The sequence below is a fragment of the Equus caballus genome, chromosome 19 (genome assembly GCF_041296265.1).
Source record: "Equus caballus isolate H_3958 breed thoroughbred chromosome 19, TB-T2T, whole genome shotgun sequence".
Lineage (NCBI taxonomy): Eukaryota > Metazoa > Chordata > Mammalia > Perissodactyla > Equidae > Equus > Equus caballus.
In genome coordinates this window covers 22349240-22373790 of record NC_091702.1, presented here as the reverse complement: position 1 = coordinate 22373790, position 24551 = coordinate 22349240, and the positions used below count along the sequence as shown (strand labels likewise).

General features: G+C 41.0%; 1 protein-coding gene across 10 annotated transcripts in view; it reads right to left on the bottom strand.

Annotated features, from left to right (window-relative positions):
• Positions 1-24551, bottom strand: part of FNDC3B (fibronectin type III domain containing 3B) — a 357231-nt gene that overhangs the window by 274226 nt on the left and 58454 nt on the right. For all 10 annotated transcript variants that reach the window (XM_070243255.1, XM_070243250.1, XM_023623306.2 and 7 more), the window contains exon 2: positions 15018-15156. In XM_070243255.1, the coding sequence (XP_070099356.1) occupies positions 15018-15128 (111 nt within the window). In that variant the 5' untranslated portion in view covers positions 15129-15156. The remainder of the gene's footprint in view (positions 1-15017; positions 15157-24551) is intronic.

Sequence of the window (24551 nt, the reverse complement as noted above, 5' to 3'; positions counted from 1 at the left end):
CCGTGCTGGGCTCTGGCCACACTGATGGGGAAACAGCAGCTCGGCCCACTTCTCACCTAATCAGCCCTACCCTGAATGTGCTTTGCACACTGAATCTAGAATGTCTCCCCTCCATTAGATCCAGCTACCTCATGTCTGCTTTTGATTGGCTGAGACAGAGCAACTGGAGCCACGCTGATGTGCTACCTGATGTCACACACCTCTGGCAAGGTATGCACTGAACCTAAACAAACTACTGTCAGAATGTCAAGGCCAGTGAAGAAACATATTTAACAGCCTATATTCCCAATATTCTACTATTTTTAAAACCTATTCCAAAGTTGTCCATGTCATTCATTTCACACTGCTCTTCCCCTTAAGACATAATCAAGAAATAATGTGTCCATGAAGAATGCTATCCTTCCAACTGACAGAAAATCAGTTCCCAATATTTTGTCATTAAATATTCCAGAGCTTTTATATATTACTATATTTTCTTAATGGCTTAAAATTAACACTACTATTGCCAGATATCTTGTGTCCACTAACATAAAATCAGAAATGAATACAAACATGTAATATTCTCGAGTTTTGGAAGGATTTTGCACAAGAGAGAGGAGGAACCCCTTCCCACCACTCTGCACTATATCATCATCACTTACTCAGGCCCTGACTTTGCAGTGGTTATATTAAACTTATTTAAATCAATACCTACTGCAATTATCAAAACTCTGATTATTCAAACATTTGCTGAGTAGTTACTATGTGCCAGGCACTTTATTAAACACTGATGAGTCTAAGATGAGAAAGATGAAACCCTACCCATTTGTGTGTCAGTGCAAGAGTGGAAAATACAATTAACTGCAATAAAATATGATTATTTGCTATGAAGAAACCATTGAGAAATCAGAAAAAGTTATAGGTGGGAGTGACACTTGAAGGGGGAGTGGGAGACTGCAAGTGGATGAGGAAAAGAACACAAGCAAATGCAGGGAGGCCTGGATGGTACGACGCGTTTAGAATTCCAATGTGGCTATAATAGCAGATGCACGTCTCAAAGGGGTAAAGGTGAGACTGCAGACGCAGGCCAGGGCCACCTCGGAAAAGCCTTTGTTTGCCCCATTTAAGAGCCTAGACTTTATTCTGTGAGCAGGAGAACTTTCCAGTAGGATGACATTATTCAATAATTCTGATAGCAGTGAGAAATTCAAACTGGGACGGGAGACATTGGACACATGAAGACTAGTAAAGATGTTAATAAAACATCCATCTGCGACATAATTCAGGGATTATGTTGTTTAAAGCAAGAATTTTCAAAAATAACTGAGGGTTTAACCTTTAACTATGGTTATCCAGGGGCCAGCCCGGTGGCGCAGCAGTTAAGTTCACATGTTCCACTTTGGCGGCCCAGGGTTCGCCGGTTCGGATCCTGGGTGCAGACCTGCACACACGCTTGTCAAGCCATGCTGTGGCAGGCATCCCACATATAAAGTAGAGGAAGATGGGCACGGATGTTAGCAAAAAAAGAGAAGGATTGGTGGCAGATGTTAGCTCAGGGCTAATCTTCCTCAGAAAAATAAATAAATAAACATGGCTATCCAGATCTCAGGTTTGTTCTGCCCCACCCTTCTATCAACACTGAAGTTTCTAAGATTATGGAGGTGTAGCAATGTGTATGGCTCCTCAAGCCATAATTACTCGAATTTTTCCTATTTCCTGTCCCTCTCTTTAATTCTGTTATCTATCTGCGATTCCACTATTTCCATTTCCACCACAGTTATCATTGACAGGCGTCCACAATCTGCCCCTCCCTTCTGCCTCCTCCTCTTCCTCCTCGACTTTGTCTGTCCCTTCTATCTTTTCTTTGGTTTCTTGGCTTTTGTTCTAAAAACCTAACCCCAAGAGCATTCAGGGCCAACCCAGCATTCCTTCCCTTTCCTTCCAGTCAACCCACCAAGCACTCACAGAGGATTATGTCTGTCCACCTACTATATTTTTGGTTGATTTGCTGACCAAAAAGGAAAAGAGGACTAGTAGGATTATTGGGAAACAAATATAATTATGAGTCAAGGAGAATCATTACTTATTTTCAAGGGTCCAAAGTTAATCATATCCCCAAAATATCTACTTTCTGATTCCTAAATAATTCCATTTCAAATTAGTTAATTTTTTTCAATATCTTCAAGTTACAGTTTGCCTTTTACCATATCGTACATAGCCAAAAAGGTTTACAAAATAAGTTAGGACTCAGAATAGCAGATAAGAAAAAAACTCTACCACCTACAACTCAATCTTTAAGTTAAAAAAATGAATCTTAAGTACTTTTAAGATTTGAAAATATAACTACGTAACAGCACACATTTCTTCTACACGTTTGTCTTTTTCTTGCCATCCCATTTGTTGAGGTAAAGTTAGATGGAGTTCAGGCCATCGTTATCTTCCTAGTAACATTATAGCAGGTAAATATTGAGTAGTTAAGTCAATGTCTGCTAATCTCATTTTAGTTTCGATTCATTCTTGAACGAAGAGTTTAAAAATCAACTAAGATACCCAAGATACACAGTGAGAGGAACAAATCAGACAGATGGCAGCTGAGTCTCAGCCCTGCCAGACAGGTCACTTAACCTCCCCAACCCAGCATTTCCCCACCTGAAAAAGGAGATAATACGTACCTCATATGTGTGCTTAAGGAACAGAGCAACACTGGTACAGCCCTGGGATGCGGCCTTACACAAAATACATGCTCAATAAATAACTTATTAATACTTCTTTTATCAATGCTTCTTTTTCTTCAAATTTCTACCAGTCACAGGTCTCTCAGTTAAGAAAAAAACAGGGCTTTTAACAAGAAAGCCTAAAGAAAAAATTTTACTGAATCTGCCATGTTTCATGTACTCAGTAAAATCCAAAACCAGCCAACTCTTCACCTCTGACCAGATTCTCTGTTGGAGAAACATTCTGGCTTTCCCCAAAGGCTCACCTCCCAACTCATTCACATTCCAGTGTCTGTCCAGCTTCCGTGGACCCCGGCAACACAGTGACTTTGGAATCCACTCACAGAAGGTCTGAAATCTGAGCCCATTACATCTACACAACGGGATTACTTACTTGGAAACGCTTCTAATTAAGATTATCATAATGACAGTCAGCAATAAAAGTAATAAAGGAACACCACAGTATGTGGAAATTTCCTACAAAGTGCTCAGAACTCCACAAGAAGACCCTTTTCTGACCCATAAGCTGCCTTCTCAAAGCACACAGGAGGAATTTCACTCGGCCAGATTCTCCACGGAGCATCACACGTTTGCCTTTCTAAACACAGGAGCAATGAGTCTGAGAGGTTATCCACCATAAAACCCAGGAAAACAGAATGATACAGCAGGACACTTAACACCATTAGAAAGTCTAAAAGAAACCGTCCAGATTTAAGATTTCGAGGCAAACAGACTAAAAACGCTCTTCAAAAACGTAATGCTTTAAGATTTTCCTTTCCAGATTTTAGTACTAGAGCTTTATAAGCAACTGTTGGAAAGCTCACTGCATTTATACTCTCAGCCTTGGAATAATGACATCCCTGAGAGCATACACATACCGACTTGTACAAATGAACAGATTATTCCAATTCTTCCCTCATTCTGCACCAAGTCCAAATTCAAGACTGACACCAGTCTCTGCAGTCAACGAAGGAAAAACGTGACAAAGATTTTCCAGCTAGCCCCTCCCCTCCTCCTCGCACGCCCTCAGCACATACGAGCACACAGCAGATTCCACGCACGTCTCTAATTCGAGGCCAGTTTATGCACCATGACATCAGTGCAGTATAATGAGCCAAGTTTAAACTCCATCTGGGACAAATAACGTCCAGGCACACTGTGACTTCTTTTGTTTATATACACTGACTAAATATGTCTTGGTGGTAAATGAACTAACTCTTAAGATTTATTTCCCAAGGCCTCCAAAACAATATTCTGCACTCCTGAGCAACTCTTTGCCTCCAGTTCTCTTTCCAAGGCTATGCGTAAGTGATTTTTAACAGAACACATGATTTTGAAACATATAATTAACATCTTGAGGAGAGTCAAAGTCCAAGCAGCCCTTCATCAATCTGAAACAAAGAAAATGAGGAACTCGCTAGCAAGTGGGTGCGGCATCATGGCTCATGGTACAAATACTGCATGACACTTAATTCTGCCTTCCCCCGGAGAACAGGAAAAGCAGAGGTGAGAGATTTAGGAAACGGGTATGTAGCAGAGTAGCCATTTTCTTTCTCTTGGAAGAATAAACTTGGGTTGTTGTTTTTTTTTTTAATTCTGGCATTACTTAAGAGAAATAACTATAAATTCAGAATGAAAAACACTCTAACAGGTTTAAGTCTTACAACAAGTTTTTTAGATTTAAGACACAAAAACTGTGCCTTGGGGTGATGTAATTTTTGAATGGAAATGAAAGGCGGGGTTTGGGAAGAAAAGAAGGCAGACCAAAAGGGCCTCTCCCAGCTCCCAGGGAGGAGGAGCCCCTGCTACCCTTGTCTGGTCACCACCATCTCTCAGCAGCTGCTGACCCCAGAGAGAACCGCTCCCCAGCTGCTAATCTCGGGGAGAGAACTGCTCCCCAAGGAAAGACAGGGAGCAGCTCCAAGGACCCAGCCCTCAGATGACTTGGCTCTCAACGCCTCCTCCAGACTCGACCCTGGCCTTAGGGCCTCTGACACCACCACTGCTGCTGGGTCTGTAACTCTCAGAAGCTCCAGAGCCAGAATCACTGCCACCTCCCAGAGTCAGTGTGAAGATCATATAAGATAACAAACAAGAGTACTCTTTTTTCGTGACCTTTACCATGTTTGCCTGCACAAGACAATGGAGATATGCCACACTCAAGGAACTTCACCCTTCCTGAAGGTATGACACAAGTGGATTCAAATCCTGGTTCCGCGATTTGCCAGGTGCAAGTACTTAGCCTTTCCTGCCTCGGGTTCTGTCTGCAAAAATGATCACCACCTCACAGGGTGTACGACTACTGGATGAAATGATGTACATAAGTGCTTAGCACCATTCCTAGCACCTCATAAGCCCTCACAGAGTTACTGTTCGTACCCTGCACCACAGAGGAAACAAAGAAATCAAGATATCAAATACAAGCCATTCTTTCCAACAATTTAACTTACTGCCTACAAATAACCACTCGGCTGAAAGCTGAGGCTAAAAGCCTTCTCGTGACCAGCAAGCTTACAAAGTAACATTTAAGTCTGAGGTAAACGCCAAAAATTTAGTTAGACTTTTGAAATTCTTTCAGTGTCAAAAATCTGACCAGTAATCTATCTTTGACATTGTCAAGGCACTGAAATCTCTGGAAGGTCAGCCTCACAGACTCTTTTATTCTACATTCCCCCTTGGCTTGAGCCTAACCGTGAGAAGGTGAGCCACTGCAGCCCGCCAAAGAAGGAGCACACACCTGGTGAGATGTCTGTCCTCAATTCTCCTCGTGGAGCCTCTCTGCAGTTCCAAGGCAGCTGGAAGCAGCATGGTGCGGAGAGGCAGTCAAGGAAGACTCAGTGCCTGCCCCTGAGCAAACCACTAAACACGAGAAAACGACGCTCTGAGAAGGCAACGGGATAACGTCCTCTATCACTCAACTCCACCCTCAAATGATTCCCTGGGTCTTTAAAACAGACAGTATTCACAGGCAGGGAATACATAAGCCTAGGGTCTGATTTCCCACCACAACCCTTAAAAGAAAACTAAGGATGCCATTCCTTTGAAATTCGTATTATATTTCTATTTCATATTACACTTTTATTTTCATTCATGACTAAAGGCACCAAATAAATTATAAATAGCCATTCTATAAGGGTGCTTTTTATATGGCCTTTTTGCCAAAGTGAGGAAAAATAAGATGACTCTTACATAACCCATTCTGTCAATGTAAAACAAAAATTAAAACAGTGAAATCAGAAAAGATGAATGAGCTGCATAACTCCAGCCAATTTAGCTACCAAACAACGTCACTAACCAAAGCACATGCCTTGGTGTGCCGTGGCTTCTTCCATGAACTAGAACCACAGCTGAACATTCCATTACGAAGACCAAAGAAACTTCTATCCCAGGTAGTTACATGCTTCCGTGCTGAATTTTTCTAACTACTTAGAAAGCACAAGAAAATTTCAACGACCCCTCCTGAAAATTAAAAGTCGTGCGACACAGTTGGTTAACAGAACAAGTCCATTTCTCTCCAAATCTAAAGTTTGGCTCATGAGAATTGATTTCCATTTTTTTTTTTTTAATAATAGGAGTAGAACCTTAATGACAGCTTTAATGATATAAACACTCTCTAGTCAACCTGCCCCCAAAACTAGACCAGTTACCTCCAGCTCTCTGCTGACTCCACTTAACTGCCCAATTATTTGCAAACTAGAAACTCTTGGCAAAGTAATTTTCTAAATACACACGGTCCATTTTATCCAAATGCACATCTACTGTACTATAAGGAGTAAGGAATGGGCAACAAAGAGTGGATCCAGAAGAGGCAGGGTCAAATTATACTCTGGTTAATGATCATGCTAAATACACCTGTTGCCCATAAACCACACTTCTCAGCAATGATCTGATCTGATGGTCGCCTGCCCAGGAAAAAGGCCCAGGGCTGAGAAGCCATACAAATGTAGGCATGAACGCTACAAGGGCGCCTGAAGTCTCTTTCTTCTGGAGGCCTACCACAGTTCAGCCTCGAAGTACTGTAACAGAAGACCTGGCCAGAAAATTACTAGGAGGCACCTAGTTCCGGCCAATCCCAATTTAAACGAAGAAACTAATGTAATCTGTGGGTAGCCAAACCCAAAATTATCTAGATACGATACTGTGCCGCTTCAGCAACTCGCACCCTAGCAGGCTGTTTATTTTTTGCATCTGCATTTAGAACTTAGAGATTAATGTTACTAATTTTATGCAGCTTGCTCACTGTTGTCTTGTTTGGAGTGTAACATATATAATTTCTATACAGTCATATATTTAGACAGAAAAAGAGGAGTCTGCCAACATGAAAACAATTATGTGCAAACATATGTCTTAACACATTCTGGATGGAGAAGTGTCCCATCTTTTCTTCCTCTGTGTCTATATATATTATTTTTACTGCCCTATGAGATATATCAACAGCTGTCACATTGCATTCAACATGACAAATACACATTTAAAAAAATAATAGAAATCAGAGGTTGGAAATTACCAAATTTAATCTTATTCCAGAAAAAAGGTCAATAAAGAAATGACTGAAATAAAAATGCGTCATCTAGGCAACACCAGGAAAAGTTTACTTTTAAAAAATTCTATTTCAGTAAGTACTTAAAGAAGATTTAATTCCTGGAGACTGTAAAAAATATTATAAACACAAGTATACATATCTCTGCCCTTGGAACAGTGATCCCCTGCATCTGTGTTAACATCCCCTGACTAGTCGATAAACAATAAAACCAAGGTGTCTGGCTGTTCTGTCTGCACTTCCTACGTGTGGTAAGTGCTCAATGTGGCAGTGATCGGGGGCTCAAACATCGTTCACTGAAAAGCAGAGGCCAAAAAAACCAATACGTGAGTCCTACCTCGTAAGATGTATCATTGAAACCCTTCTGCAAAGCCATACGAACCAGAGCCCATGCTAGTTCATTTTACAAGTGCTAAGGAAAGCGGAAAACTAAGTGACTTAAAATCACTTCATCAGCATGATACACAATGAGCGTGCCTGAAAAATCTTCAACATTTTTGCTATATTTGAAACACGAAACGCATGCGCACAAGATGCAGTTACAGAGGTCAAAAAGCTAACAATTTCCAGGTTCCAAACTTGAATGACCATAGAGCCCAGGCAAGTTTGGAAACTGAGTGAAGTGGACAGAGTGAGGACTAAGGGTGACATTCCCCATCTAAAGTGGGCGGCTGCTACTTTTTGCCAGTCATCTGCTGCCAAGTGGGAAGACCAGCCCAGTGGTATCAGATCTGGCTTATCCAGATAAACAGAAAGATCTAGAATTTTATGTAAATCTCCCCATTTCTAATTATTGGCACCTAATTATTTTTTTTAACTATAAAGATTTTTTTTAAAAAATTGCCCATATGACAAATGCAATAAGTAGCTACTTTTCAAGACCTGGTTTAGATAAATTAAATTTGTTCACTGTGCTCATCCTTCATCCATTCTGAAGGATTCACTGAATGCTACCTCAGACGCCAGGCACGGCGTGAAGAAGAGACACAGTCCCTGCCCTCCTGGAGTCTACAATGCAAGCAGTCAAACAGCGCAGTAAGTGGAAAACAATCATAACGTTACCACCACTGCAGAGTTTAAAATTGCCGTTATTTGGCAGTGCAGCCTTGCCACGCCAGTGTTTTTCCTTAATCCTCTCCTTTTTGAAGGCAGCTCAATTTCTACCATTTGAAGGATACTGACTACTTTTGTATCTTATTATTATTGCCTTTGGCTAATTAAATTCTGAAGTTGTCTCTCAACCCAGACAGCTCAGAGCTGTCATAATTATATGTCATCTGTCATAATTACTGTGGGTGCCACATATAACAACCCCCTCTGATAATACGGCATCAACATCTTCCTTTATGAGACAGATGATGCATAGGCCATACCTTTTCGGAAGCCTTTGTAGTGAGCAGAGTTGGCCGACCTAAGGCAGAGAGGACTGTAAAATCAGACCACAGACCCAGATAAACTCACACATTTTTTACAGTTAAAAAGAGGCCCTCAGAAGCAGGGGTGGCTGCCTATGAGCTGGAAAGCTGCTCTGGTTGAGGGGTGCTGGTGACCTGCACCTCTGCGGAGTCAGTAATTAGACATAAGGGGCCAGGGGTCGGCCGCCAGACTGGATGCATCAGAGGACAAATGGATTCACTAACAAGAATACTGAATAGCAAAGGCTCCAGAAAAGAGACTAGAATGTGCAGATACAGTTCGCTTGCAGTGCCACTAATATTATAGCTCTCCACTAAATATACTAACCCTACAGAGAATCCTCATTTTATAAAACAGAAACTGATTACATGACAGGCAAAGCTTGAATAACAGCCCTAGACTTCACGTGAGATCTCTATTCAGGCTCAGCCACCGCAGAGACCTTTTCCCTAATTTGGTCTGTTTTCCTGCCCCCCATCCCACTCCCTGATCCATCTCTCCTCTGGGCCCTCAGGGCACATTTACATTCTGTAATCTCGCCCCACACGTGTGTAAATACAACCCTTTTTTTTTTTTTTGTAAACCACGTTTTGCTCCCCAACTAGACTGCTCATTCCTTTAGGGCAAGAATGGTGTCTTATTCACCTTTGTGTCACCAGCACCTAACGCAGTGCTGGCAGAGAAGACCTTTGATAAATGCTTATTAAAATGAACAAGTCTATTATTCAATCACTCCTTAATTCAGTCATAAATCCTACCCTCTCATTCCTCCTTTCTATCCCAAATCTCAAAGAGGCAGACAATATCTTGACGTCACAGGCCTTTGTAAGTTTGAGTGGTAGAGAGAACGTGGATGGCTGTTTGCAATAATAGTTTTCTTCAAACATCTGCACAAGTTGTACTGTTCTCATACATCTTGATGCTGAAGAGTCTGACCCAAGACTGGGCTTCCAGATACTTGGTTTCCCAAATCCACTATTTGATCAGCCTCTTTCTACTTTCAACCCAGCCTGGCCTCTAAATAGGAGTCTATCATAAAAGGAGCTGTGATATCATATCATTCAGCAATAACACCTGCAGCCTCTATCTTAACTGCCAGCCTCATTCTCATTTGAATATCCTCCTTTTCCCTGGAAAAACCTCCCAAGAGCTGTTTGTTCATTTTTCTACACTATCCCGACTATAAAACTCTTTCTAGGTCCCCCTGACATGGAGGCTATGAGTAGATTTAAAGAGTAAACCTGTGTGGTGAGAGGATTTGAACTACTGAATGCAAGAAGGGAGCCGTCAGGGAAAAAGTTATTAAGAAGATATCAACCAGAACAGAAAAGGTCACTGGATTAGGAGGAGAAGCATATTTGATGTAAAAGACATGCCGATGACGAGCACCATCTGAACGTGGAAAGTTTTAACATGTTTAATGTGCTGTCTGGAAATGTGTACTCAAAAGAATGCTCCAGGAAAACTCTGGCTGTGTATTCTGTCTAGGGGAAACAAAGGCTTTCGAAAAGAAGAAACAAAAGGGCAAAAAAACTCATTTCCAATAAAATGACATGGTAAACACCGATCACCAGGAGGAGGCAGAATCGAGAGAAATGGACATGGCGGAGGCCACGTTAACCTCCTGTCTTCAGGGCAAGCTCGTTAATATGCTATCCTGACCTGACAGGAGAGGCTAGTTTTCTGCTTACATTTAAGGAGATCTACTTCATGAAGAAGAGGCATTAAGAACACTCATTAGCAATTAATATGCTGTAAGCTTAAAAGACATAAGAAATATGACACAAAATACTTGCTGGGTGCCCTCTAAGATGTGCTAAATGCTAGTCAGGACAAACAGGCACCTAACTCTATCCCACTGACCCCTCATGAATACACATATGAGAAGAGTCACCGAGAGAACACAAGAATATAAAGTGGCCTTCCACCCTCATGTAGGTTATAAGAGTCACAGATTAAATTAGCAAACCAGTAAACTCTATGTTAACACTTCTGTTCTTAACCTAACGGTTTCCTTATTTAACTAGTGACTGCTGAAATTCTTCTTCAGAGATTATTAAAATATTAAACCAACAGAAAAAGCTGGAAATTGGGCTGATGTTTACTCTTTCATGCTCAAAACTAGCCGCTACGTTTTTAAATCTCTAAGATGTGCCAAAAGTCCATAATAAAAACAGTTAAATTAATATACCATTAAGTTCTGAAAATGTCAATATAGGCACCAATATTCTGATTACTGAAGGGTATTCACTGCAATGTATACAGCCACATACAACACTCAGGTCAAAATTTGATTTTCATAACTCAACAACAGTATGCAGTTAGGCATATTAAGGGAAGCAAACTTTAGCTATGTTGATCTATTCTGAGGTAGAAGAAATTATAGTGGGAGTAGCAGAGGTACTTTATTTAGGAACAGAGTTCAAAATAAAGCTGTCCAATTTCACTCCTAGGTATATACCCAAGAGAAATGAAAACATACATCTTCACAAAATTTTGAACAAAAATGTTCATAGCAGTATTATTCATATTAGCCAGAGCAGAAATAACCCATTTATCCATCAACTGATGAATGGATAAATAAAATGTGGTATATCCATACAATGGAATATTATTTGGCAATAAAAAAAGTTTTGAAGTAATGATGCAAGCTACAACATGGATGAACCTTAAAAACGTTATGCTAAGTGAAAGAAGCCGGATACAAAAGACCACATGTTACATGATTTCATTTATACAAAATGCCCAGAATGGGCAAATTACTACAGACACAGGAAGTAGATTAGCGGTTGCCTAGCAACAGGGGGGAGAAGGGAATGGGGAGTGACTGCAACAAGGCTTCTTTTTAGGGTGATTAAAATGTTCTAAGACTAAATGTAGTCACAGTTGCATAATTCTGTGAATATAGTAAATTCCACTGAATTATATACTTTAAGTGAATTACATGCCATGGGCTATATCTCAATAAAGCTGCTAAATAAGTAAAGCTGTTAAGTTGCTTCTGTCTACATTGTGTTATTGTTGTTGTTGCTCATTTTTCGGTTGATAATATATTTTTTTAATCTTCTTTCATGGTGAAGATGGCTTTTCATTTTAAGAAAAAGAATCATCCTTTTCCTGCTACCTATATAAAATGACAAACCAAGGTTTCAAACTTAACATGACTTCAGATAATGAAAATTAACAGTGTCTCTTATTTAGAGAGCCAGAACAGAGCAGAGTCTTGCCAAGAACTCATTCTAATTAAATCCAGAAACCATCAGGACAGAAATCAGGAGGCAGAGGGCCGTGGGGACTGAAGAGCTTTCTCCTAACTGTGGTGGTTCTTTTGCATATATAGAAATGTTTAGAATGTCCTCTGCACAGCTGCCAAGTATTAAGAATGCTGTAAATATACAGCAAGGTAAGCTTCACCATACACACTCCTAACAGAAATGCAGAGGCAGAGCCCCTTGGCCAGCCGGCGGCTCTTCACAAGAGAATTTGAAAGGTGGTTCAAGAGCTGCCTCCCTTAAGATGTCACCCCCAAGGGTCTGTGGACAGTGCCTACAACGTCCATCACTGAAGTCAGCCCTGTGCCTCCAAAAGATCCTTGTCAAGACAAAAAGGTGCTGTCTCAGAAAACATTGGTATAAATAATTTTCTCTTGTGTGTCCTCTGTGTCCTGATCCTTTAACATAGGCCCCCTGAGCATCACCCCACACAGGCTCTTCAAGCGCAAGCAGCAAATACCAGCACTCAAAACTCGTGCAGTGCCAGACCCGTGGATCCTGTCTTGAATCGTCACCTTTGGTCCTTGTTCTTTTAGTGACCCCCTATCGCTCCTCTTTCCCTACCACCTCTCTGGTATTTCTCCATTGTTTTTGGTTGTGCTTGCTCCTTCGGTCTGCCTTCCCCCTGTGCCTTAGCCCAGGTTCCACACAAAGACCCTGAGGACTCAACCCAATTAACTGGGCCAAAGTTAACTGTTAGGACCCAAAGGAAAGAGCAGAGGCTTCAGAGAACGAGAGACACACAGGATGGGGATTCTGAGGGCAGAAAGAGGTAGAAAAACATCGGGCACATAGGCCACTGCCTAGGCTGAACCAGAGTCTACATCAAGGCATGATAAATCTTGGGTTGTTCCTACTGAGAGGGATATTTCAAACACAGTCTGACCATTTAACAACTGTCCCCCAAAAAGGGAAATTTAGGGTTAACGCCAACCAATAGCTTGGCTTACATAACCTATAAACATTAATGCTTCTAGCACAAACATATTTACTAATTAGGAAGATTGAAACCTTTCCTTCCAGTGAGATTCTTAGAGTAAGCATACCCCCAATCTGAGAAATCTTGATATTTGGTTATTTATAAAATAGATAAATTATAAAATAGATTAACAGATTTCCCCCCGCCTTAGCTTTACAGAAAGCTTTCCAGATGAAATAAAAATATGATTTTTATTAACTAATATGATTAAGCAGCTTCGACTTTGAGCTGAGACAGATACACAGAGTAGGCAATACCACATGGCTTTCTGAGAAAGTCCATTCTTTTCAGTCTTTGGTCATTTCTAGATGCAAAGGAGTTTACTTCTTAAGAGAAAACTGGAAAATTCTGCAACTCAGGGCTCTGAATGGTGATTTATAAACTACAAAAGGCCATTCTTTGCAAAATGAATTACAGAAATGAGGGAGGAATCATCAAACACAAAAAGGGTCCACAACAACATGGACTGCTGGCCTCAGGTGTCCTCGGGACACAGGCAAACCGCAATTAGGGAACTACACTTGGGAGACCCGAGTTGCTTTCCAAGTTCAGTCACATTTGAATGCCTTGTCCTTTTTTATCCTTCTACTTAGTGAAAGGAAGGGAGACCAAACACTGCATCTTAAAGCCATTCATGGCACTTTGAGACCCTCCATGAGTGGCTGGAGCCACAGACATGCTGGCTTGGAATCCAGTAGTGGTGGTGGAAAGGAAGTTGACTATGGCAAAGTATGGTTTCAGCAAATGTTCCTGAGATAAAGCCAACAGGACGGGCTGACAAACTGGCAGAAAGTAAGATGATACAAATGGAGACTCGAGTTGAACAGCAACGGAGGTAAGGAAGCTGAGGCTCAATTTATAGAATACTGCTTGCTGTGAAGGGGAGCAGAGACAGGAGACGGCAGCTTAAGGGGTGTCGAGTCAAGGGAGGGGGTTTTGTTTTGTTGGGTCGGGGAGAGGTGTAGCTGTTTGTGTGTTTAAGATAAAAGATACTACAGTATGTTGGTGGAAATGATCCAGTAGAGAGAGACTAAGGAGACAGGAAGGGAGGAACCGCCTTGCTGGCAAAAAGAGATGAAGTTTATTAAACGGACAAACATTTATTGAGCATCTATTAGATGTCCTCTGTTCTTAAGAGGTTTACAGTCTAACACAGGAGAAGGTAATATAAATAATTAAGCAGCAAAGTAAGATCCAATAAAGGTATATACAAACTAAAGTACTATGATGGATAAAGAGTATCAACATACTATGATAGATGGGGGGGCACATACTGATGTCAAATAAATGGCTGATTAACTTATCTGAATTACTAATCTATTGGGGATAAATATTTTTCAAGAAATTGTCCCCAATTCTACTTTTCATAAGACAAAAACTTCTACTTTTATGCTTCTAAAGAAATGCACAAAGACAAAATTATACTTTAGTACAAGACTAAGCAAACCTAGTTTTTGAAGTCAATAAAAAAATATGTCATCAGAGAGAACAGTTCAGTTGCTAATAATTTTTAAAAGTTTTACTTACCATTTAAATTTTTTCCCCAAGTGCTACATGAATGAGTTCAGAAATGACTTCTCTTTTCTGTCATGTTAAGTAACTAGTGACAATGAAGTTTTACAGAAAATAAAGCAGCATCGTTTTCTGAGCAGCAGGCTCCACATTTGGAAGGACTGCCCAGGAGCCAGGGTGGGTTCACGTGGAGCTGTGGGTCTCATCAATGTCAGTCACCCCCTGTGTGAGATCAAAACCTGACCCACCTCTGTATGTCCTGCTCCGGCCAACCAGGCAAATCGGTCGAGCACAACATATGACACGAGTAAACAGTCATTTTATTCCAAAGACTTGTATATATTTTCAAAACGATTCATTTCAAAAGTCAGATTTTTTTTTTGATGTTTCAAGAATACTAACTGGATGAGGTAAGATTTGCTGTTCTCAAAAACCACAATTTCCGATATTTTTAAAAATCATAGTAATCCTACAACAAAAACACTCACCTCTATAACTACTAATGTTCAAAATGACAGATCTTTCCATCTCAAAATAAAACCATTACTGGGCTAACGTTTTCCACTGAGACACCCTGACTTAGATTTCCCTCTGACCACACCAACCTGCTGAGCGGCATCTCCATTCACCAAGTGGGGCATCATGGCTACCTCTCCGTTCAGCAGTGGTGGCAGTTCCAGAGGGATCTGGTCGGTCATCATCATGGTGACGTACATTCATGGAGAATCTCCCTCAACTGGCTTCCTGCAAAAGAATCACCACTTTTTACAAAGGACTCAGGACCACAAAAAGTCACCTGTGACAACAAGTCAGCAATTTAAGTGCACTGTCATGAGGTCATCCGAAACTCAAATTATTCCAAGCAGAGAGTGTGGTACGATTGTGTTAGGCCCTGAGGCAGGGAGAGCAAAAGGAAGGAAGCAGCCCAGACGGGAGACCACAGACCTGGGGTCTCCAGGCAGCCATGTGAACACGACCTCCCATGCCTTGATGCTGTTACTTAGTTGAAAATTTAAAAAATGTATGAATAATAGTAACTACCCTACTCCAGGGATCTTTCTGAGGATAAAATGAGACAATATTTTGAGAAGGTAAAGTGTCAAAGAAAAACTGGTGGTATCATTCTAAGGTAACTACAGAAAACAAGGAAAAAGAGAATGATCTATACAAACAGTCTTCCCCCTCATTAGGATCAAAACACTGTTCAGAGGCAGTTGATCCAAACAAGTAAACAAAGGTTAACTACCTATAGTGCAATTGCTGCAATTTCTGACCTTGCCATTAATTTGGTAATTAACCATGTTCTAATTATCTCTCTCTCATCATTTCCTTGAATTGAATTTAACCTGCTCCATATTTATATCTTTATCACTTGTGCACATCTTGAGAGAGTACCAACGGCACCTTGTGCAGAATCGGGATGAAAGGCAGATTCCACTGTTTTCACAGAATACATGACTTTCATGCACGTTCAAAACAACACAAAGCTCACTTTCGTTCCATAACGGTACTTGCCACCAATATCTTAATTTTCAGTATTCACAGCAGGAAAATAATAAATTCCTATTCAGAATTATAACTTGTTCTTTAAGAAATATTTACATATCCTTCACTTATGCCTAAAATTTATGCCACAAAAAGTTTAACAGCACAAAGAATAAGCAAATACACACATGCACACTACTTTAGGTCAGTTCAGAAACAAATCACTGTATGGGTCAGTTAAATTTATCATTCATAGTAAAATCCCCCAAAATTTCCAATTCAAGGGTAATCGGTCAATGAATCCTTTAATACGCCATATCCAAATCAGGCAAAACACGGAGGCAAACCCTTTAACGTCTCAACCCTTTGTCTCAAATTTATCTCACAAAAGTGTGGCAGAAATAAAATATTTCTTCTCATTCTTAAACACCTCCGTTCTGAACATTAAATAAACCTCCCTCCCCGCAGATCTCACCCAAAAGAAACTCCTTCCCTGGAAGTATTAAATGATGCATAAAAGCCACCCAAGAGATTGTAAACTTTTTTATTTTAAATAAGTAAAATTTTACACTATTCATTATAACCCCATTTGGAGAAACTAATTATTTTAAGCACCAAACGACGAAGTCTTGTCCCAACTAGGGAAGCACTTTCCATAATAACAGGTCTTATAATTCAGTGTTAATAGTACCATCATGCTGTTTTATGAGGCAATTACTCTGTTCCTAAGCAAATAAAGTACAAAACCCAAAGCCCAATAGTTTATTCTGAAGTAGGAAACAGATTCTCCCACGATAAAATTAACTAAGATGATTCCATTGACACTATCATAACATCGCTGTTTAGAGGAGGTTAAACAAGGAAGTACTGATGTCCATTTCAATTTTATTTCTAATACACATAATCCTACTATAGTGCATCAGGAAAGAATAGCTGGCTTTCCTCAGATTGATGATATTACACAAGCTTATTTCTTAAAAGCACAATGTTTTATTTAATGTTTCTTCAAAATGGCAGGTTGAATAAACAGGGCAGTAATTTACATTAGGGGTCTAAAGATAAAACATCTAGGGGTGACAAAGCACCCCATGCTCACTTCCACCTTTTCCTCACTCCTCCCCAAAGAAGAGTTCCAAGGCACTTGCTGGTGAGGTGATGGTGCCACTTGTGGCTCTGTCTTCTCTTCTCTCCTGAGACAGTGGGCGCCTCTCCCGCAGGGGACAGTCCTGGTTGTCCCACAGACAAGCCTAAGGATAGAACCTGCTCTCTCTTTTTTCACCCAATAAGGCAGCAGGAGTAAACTGACTTCAGGGCCTGCCCCTAGGTCCTTTCCGCCTCTAGGTCCTTCTACGAGGCCAGAGTACAGTAAATAATGATACAGGTTTGGGAGGTGGGCAGGGGGCGAGACGGAGGCCCTTAGTCAGGACCTGCTTTGGGCTGAAGCTTTTCATGTTCCACATGGTCCAACCCTCAGAGCTACGTGAAGTTTTCAACATTGGGGTTTGAAACTAAATCCGATTATCAGTACTATTTTGTTCCTATGTGTCATTGTTTCTTGTGTGTGTTGGGGGAAGGGAGGGCAAGCACTGCTGGAGAAGATCATTGTGATCTTGGGTAGAATCCGAGCATTTCTGGTCCCCTGTCCCTAAAACCACAGAATGTCTCAACACCCACATTAGGTCTAATACTGACAATTCCAATTTAAGAGACCTTCTGGTTGGCGTCGTATTCGACAATAAGACCTGCTACCAACCAGACACAGCAATCCAGCCCTGCTGGGAGCACCTTTCAGCACAGGCGTCAAGTCCAAATTAGAGAGTTAAACTCCAGGTTATGCGAGAGTGGGATAAGAGGACAGGCTCCCAGACCCACAAAGGTCTTACAGACGTTGGACGGGAGAGTACAGGGACCCAAACAGGGTTGCAAAAACCCCCAAAGAAACCAAGTCCACTGGCACAAAGAGATATCTGTATTCGCTTTTGAAAACTATAAGGAAACTTTGGGTAATGCAGCTATTCCATAAAGAAAAAAGTGCTTGAATCCTATTCTTTTTTTCCTACTAGATGATGGATTATCCACCTCACAGATATGCAGTGGTTACTGCAGATTACTTGGAGGGGAGCAAGGGAGGAGGACACGGGGGAACAGTACGTACGAAAAAGTCAGCTATACGTAGACCGCAGGCACACAGTGGGACCTGATAAACATCACACACTCCTAATGCCAACGACCACACCTTTAACCATGGAGAAAAAGGGAAGAATGAATAAAGTGAATAAAAGCCACTGTGAACCTTGCCAGAGAGTCTCACTTCTCATAACCAAAGTTGTTGCTCCTCTGTTCCCTAGGCCACCAGCCTGCTAAAATCCAAAGCCTGTTTTCTAATCCCTCAGTGCTTCACCAAAGGGAAACTAGACTGTATTCTGACTGGAATACAGGGGAAGAGATTCACCTGGATGGGGTGGTACACGCAGCCAACAGGGCTTAAATGCCCATTTCTGTGCTGCACACACATACAGAGGATACTCCTAGCTGCCTGGAATGCCAGTGACATATAGAAAAAGCAGTAGTTTATCTCTAGGCAAGATAATGCCCAGCTATTTAACACGGCCACTGCTTGCCAACCTGTCCTTAAATTATCACGGAAAAAGAATTTAGTGCCACGGACTGTAAAAAGGACAAGAGAAAAGGCAAGAAGGAGAATTACAAAAGAAAACCACAGATGCAAGACATAAGACTTAGGATACATACTTGTATCTTTTTGGTTATTCCTAGTGAAGAGGAGGGAAAAAGTAACAAGTTTTCCAAATACCAATGGAAAGTCAAATATTCAGTTTACAGACAGGGAAAACCACTCCGCCCTAACCGCTGACACTGAAATAAGGTTAAGCGGGGCCAGGAGCCTTGGGAAGGTGTGCCATGCATCAACCATTTAATGGTGACAGCTCTCCAAAAAGTGAGGCTCCTCTGTTTTGACTGGTAACCCAGACAAAACTACACAGGCACTCAATGTCAACAGGTGTGCCTCAACCCCACCGCTTTGAAGAGACCCAGAGCACGTGACATACCTAAGAAAGCCAACAAAACTTTTTAAATGGAATTAAAAGATGGAGCAATGAATGTGGAAGGCTTACTATCCAGTTAACTTTAAGGATCAAAAACTTACTTTATTTGTAGTGATTGTGGATGGAAATTACCCATTTTCTTACTTCCTTATAGAGAAGGCTGGCCACAACTTTATTTTGTCTTAGGGATGTAGGGTCACTGTTTACAACAATGCCATGTTCAGTCACGAGGTAACGTACTAGAGAGTTATTGAAGCATTTTGACCTTACATATCCAGAGAAATTCACCGCAACTTCGAGTTTTTAGGTTCAATTTGTGGGGTTTTTTTCTCTGTTCCTCATTCAACAGTACCACAAACCAAACACACTCCCACAAATCTAAGGGCTATATCCTAAATTTGCTGTCTTACGTCTCCCTGGGGCTGGGAAGCCAGATTGTTAGTGATACACACAGAGAGAGAGAGGGACAGTCTCTGTGGGGTCTCAGAAGCTCCCGCCTGTCCCTTGCACCATCTTCGTTGACCACTTGTTGACTGTCAGTTCTGAGGGAAGCCGAGTGGGCCCGATGTGGAATCTCTGGATAACTGAGCTGTAACTGTTTTTCATTCCGTCAGAAAGCCTCATGAGAAATCACCCTGACAAAACACTCATTTTCCAGGTCTTGGTTCCTTCACCCCTAGACAGATGTGTCTCTGAGCCGGCCAAATCTATCACAGAACTCCCGCGTTTCACTCAAGGCTGTACCACATCCACACTGTCCCCCTCACACACAACAGAGTTCTTGCAATGAATGCATTCTTTAGACCACTCCTCTTTACAAATGAAGAACAACTGTGTTGCAAAACTAATCAGAATAAACAAATAGACAATAGATGATCTCTACTACAATGCTTTTTTCTAACCCTCTGAACTTTTTTTTCCCCACACAGAGCTCCAAGATTTCACTCCTATTCCTCATTTTGTTCTTACCCATACCTCCATTTCAAAGAATTTGGTAACAACCACAGGCCGTCACAACCTCTCCCCCTAACCACACATCCTAACACTGAAACCACAAGTGCTTCATGCACAGTCAGTTCCATTCTTTTGGTTGACAGGGAGAGGATGCCACGTGAGCACTGTGGTTAACTTCCCTCTCCCCTAAGAGGGCAAGCCGTTTATTATGTCTGTTACCTGCTAGGAAGGCCCAACATTACCAAGAACTCCTGCGCTAATGCAGTGGGGGCTGGGCACTCTGAAAAACCGAACGGACAGATCCTCACTGTTAGTAAGACATTTAACTCTGTCCAAATAAACCCCCAAAGCCTCTACAGAACACCTCATTCTAAAAGACTATTACAAAGGGTCTTCAGTTTTTACATTACTCTAGGCTACTGGCTCATTAATTTTTCCTCTTATTTTGCTTCCCCCACTCCAAGTCTAAAAAGGTTTGCCATGGTATTTTGGCCCCAGCCTATACTAAGAAACATACTGGCCAATTTTGTGAAAAACCTGATTCTCAGGAGAGAACCGCAGATCCATTTCCAAAGGCCAGAGAAAGCAATTATATATTAGGAAGAGTTTCTAACTCGAAGAAACCAAAGCCCTAATCACTGGTGGGAGAGTTTTAAGTCTGTGAACCTGGCCTTCAAATTAGTAACAAAATGTCCTGGTCCTCACTCCGTGGGCCGATGACCCAAACTTCCTTACATTAATTCAAGATGTGAGTTAAGAGTACAGTACGCAAATTAGTTTCAGATGACAAGAGAAAAAGAAACGTAACAGCAGAAGGAACAAAGTCTAACCATCAGAGCCAAATGAGCCGGCCCGGCTGGACGCAGAGCTCTGGAGCGGCGCTGAGGCTCAGGCTCCCAGGCTCACTTCCCTACACCCTGATGGGGCTTTTGATTGCCTTCTAAACTATCCCAGGGAAGTGTTTAAAAAGTAAATGCCAACATTAAGTAATGCAATATTAAGTAATACTAAGAAAGCACTTGTATGTCAATTATACCTCAATATAAAAAAAATGAACATGATCAGTTTTTACTTTTTGCTTTCATTCTGCAATTCAAAATGCCCTTTCAGAAACCAAATGGGTTTGATGAACAGGAAATGGATGGAAATCCACCAACTACAGAGACGTATATAGCAATGAAGTAAAAAATCTAATAAATAATCTTCAGAATTCATACCACTCAAATGAACTGCAATTCCATAAAGCTGTATCTTTTCCAATAAAATGTACATTAACCAATCACTTTCACATAATCTAAAGAGCATGTAAACATTTTGCTTACTACCTGCTCTTCCTTCAGTCTGAGAAAAATATTGTCGTGAGCACATTAGTAAAATCATAGCTTGATTCAGATTTCAAAAAAGTGTCCGTTTCAACTAAAAGATACCAATTGACTTCTAATAGTGAGAATGTATTGTGGGCCAGGTTTCAGAAAATCGTCACCAACATATTAGAAAAATGTTCTGGCCATTCGTATAATGGCAATAAACAAACTCCACCCCCCACCCCATTCAATAAGGTGAGAAAAACAACATCAGTAGTCAAAATGACAATTTGATAGACTTTAACCGAATCACAGGAAACAGGAGTTGTTTTGCGGTGCCGTGTCTGAGGCAGCAAGATTTGAGAGGTTACTAAGAAACTACGGTATTCTCTTTTCAAACAATATAACTATCAAACAGTTAATGTTTTGTGAGTGATAAGTTTCTAAAGGGGTTCCAATATAAAACCTAAGCCTAATAAAAATTTATTACGACAAACATTTGTGCAGCTGATTTATACTTGTTTGTGCCATGGCTGTAGCAAAAAAAGAAAAATCTGAAACAGTCAAAATTTGACAGAGAATCATATAGAACAGAAAAAAGAAAGAAAAACTGCTTTCACGCACCCAGACCCCATACAGGTGGCCTTTATGTATATATGCCCTCAGTCACAAGGACTGACAACTTCCTAATGTGTGGTCTTCCCTTCTAAGCTCTGTTAGCAAGCTTTAGAAAGACAAAGAGGAAAGGAGGGAAAGAGATGGAGAAAGAGAAGAAAAAAAGAAAACAGTTAGTGGAATGTCAAAGTATCATCACTATTTTATTTTCCTCACCAGAAAAACCTCTCTCCTTCCTGCCCCATGCCAGTTTTGAAAGGTAAACCCCTTATGTCAAGACCTAGAAACTCTTAAAACAGTTCCAGCCTTCAGAGCAAAACCAGAAACAGCTTTCTGATAATAACGATGGAAACACCAACAGCATCAAGAGAAAGAAAAAAAGGATTAAAATAAAATAAAAACACTGCACTCTTCTTTACCTCGGAAACTGAGAAAAACCTGCTCATCCATCAACACACACCTGCCTGTCTTCACCACCCCCGCCCCCCGAAGCCGGAAGAGCAGGGCTTCCCCTCCTCCTGCAAACACCGCTAACCCAGTGCCTGTGGCCCTGGCTCTCAACGTGTGGAATTAGCACGTGGCCATTTATGAAGCTGATGTGGGGCACTGCCATTGGACGTGAAAAAGCTGGGGGTGGTTTCAGTGCTTTTCCTTGCACTCATCTCTCCAGTACACTTTGGGAAACCACGAGGAAAGGTACTTGGTTCAGGCAAACACTCTCCTTCGCTTTTCTGAAAATCAAGTTAAATTGTGCAAAAAAAGGATATTAAGCAGGAGTAAGGATTTTTATTAGAAGTTTTCACAGCCCCTCCACTCAAAACAGCTCTAAGGACCAGTATGTTATGGGTTAAAAAAAAAAAAAAAAAGCACTATAGTAGAGACTTCAGGACTGGTATTGGAAAATCGGAGTTCTAATCCGGGGTTTGCCAATCATTAGCTCTGAACCTGAGAACTTAACTTCTTCTTCAACAAATGACAAGGTTATAGATTAGCCTTTAAGGTTCCTTTCTGCTCTGAACAGACTGTTTCAAACACCAAGGCCTCCCCTGCTTGCCTAGTACAGATTAAACTAAAGCTAAAAACAGGTTTCTTCAAACTCTAAAAACCTGTTCATTTCTCTTACTTGTAGGAGTAAACCTGAGCCTTCTGCATAAGAGAGGGCAAGAATCTAAGTCAAACGTTGAAAAAAGAATATATTGAACAAATAGTGATGGTAATCGCGGTGTTTTTATGCCAATGAAATCTAATTTTACAGCTGAGTTCTACACAGCTGTGACGGAGGACTCTTGCCACGGCTTGCCACTTGAATGAAAGGAGGAGCGGTGTAACTGCTCACGCAGAAAAACCTCTCGAGACATGAGCAGGACCTGCAGGTATGCAGCCAGCTGGTTGGTTGAGGCACAAATAGTCTGGAATTTGTCTTCTTGTCTGATACGGGTTCATTACTGAAGTTAAATCACAGCTGTCTGAAAAAGTTCTTAACCTTAAAAACATTCTTGCTTTTTGCATCCAATTAGAAACATAGGAGATTTAGGTGGCAATGTTGAATCCACAGAGAAATCCTCTGAAACGGAGTTTTTTAGATTAGAACCACCACCACCACTCTGGATTAAAATAAATAATGATAAACGGTTCAAGCAATAAATAAAAAAGAATTGTGAAAAAAAAAAAAAAAGAAAAAGAATTGTGCTCCAGAGAGCAAGGAGGGACGCCAAGCAGTCTTATGCACAGGCCCTGCCTTCAAGAATACATGGATGCTTTTTTCTTTTTAATTTGGCTTTGCTTAAATGGCAAAGCATAGTCATGTCTGAACTCAAAACTACTCTATCAGGAAGGCACTATTTGCTGACAGAGAAAAAAAATCTACGTATCTAAGGTTGATATGTAAACATTATATGTAATCTGAGGCTGCTTACATAACTCCATGAATATACAGAGGTCGCTTCCATAGCCCCCCAATATGCCCCAAATCTTTAAGGAAACATAAAAACTAAAGGAAAAAAATTACATCACTGTATATACACAATATCTGGACCTCAGATCCACATCCACACACAAATAACAGCTCAGTTCTGCAAATATTAATAAAAGGGAGAATGGGTCCATCTACAAAAAAAGTTTACTAACCAAGGGTTTGTTTGCTTTGTTTGTTGTTTTTAAATGGTGTTTAGGGGCTGGCCCAGTGGCATGGTGATTAAGGTCGCATGCTCTGCTCCGGCAGCCCAGGGTTCGCAGGTTCAGATCCCAGGGCAGACCTACACATTTCTCATCGAGCCATGCTGTGGCAGCATCCCACATACAAAACAGAGGAGGACTGTCACAGATGTTAGCTCAGTGACAATCTTCCTCACCAAAAAAAAAAAAAAGTGTTTAAGTTTGCAGACATAATTAGATATTTTTAACAGAACATCTAGACTCCAGTACCCTTGGCACAATAAATCTCTCATCCCTTGCTGACATCCCAAGGATGACAGTCTAGCATTTACAAGGAAACATTCCAAAGCTATGAGCCCTTATTTTCACACATATCCAAGCTAACTTTGCCACATACTTTATCTGAGGGTGAGAATAACTGAAAATACTATTTCAGTGAAATTTGGACTTTCATGGCTGTTTCTTTATATCCTTCTATAGGATGTTGAGAGAAAAGTCTAGAAAACTATAATCCAAGAATGGAAAAGGTCACTTCTAAAGCTCCCTCCAGGTCTAGGACCTC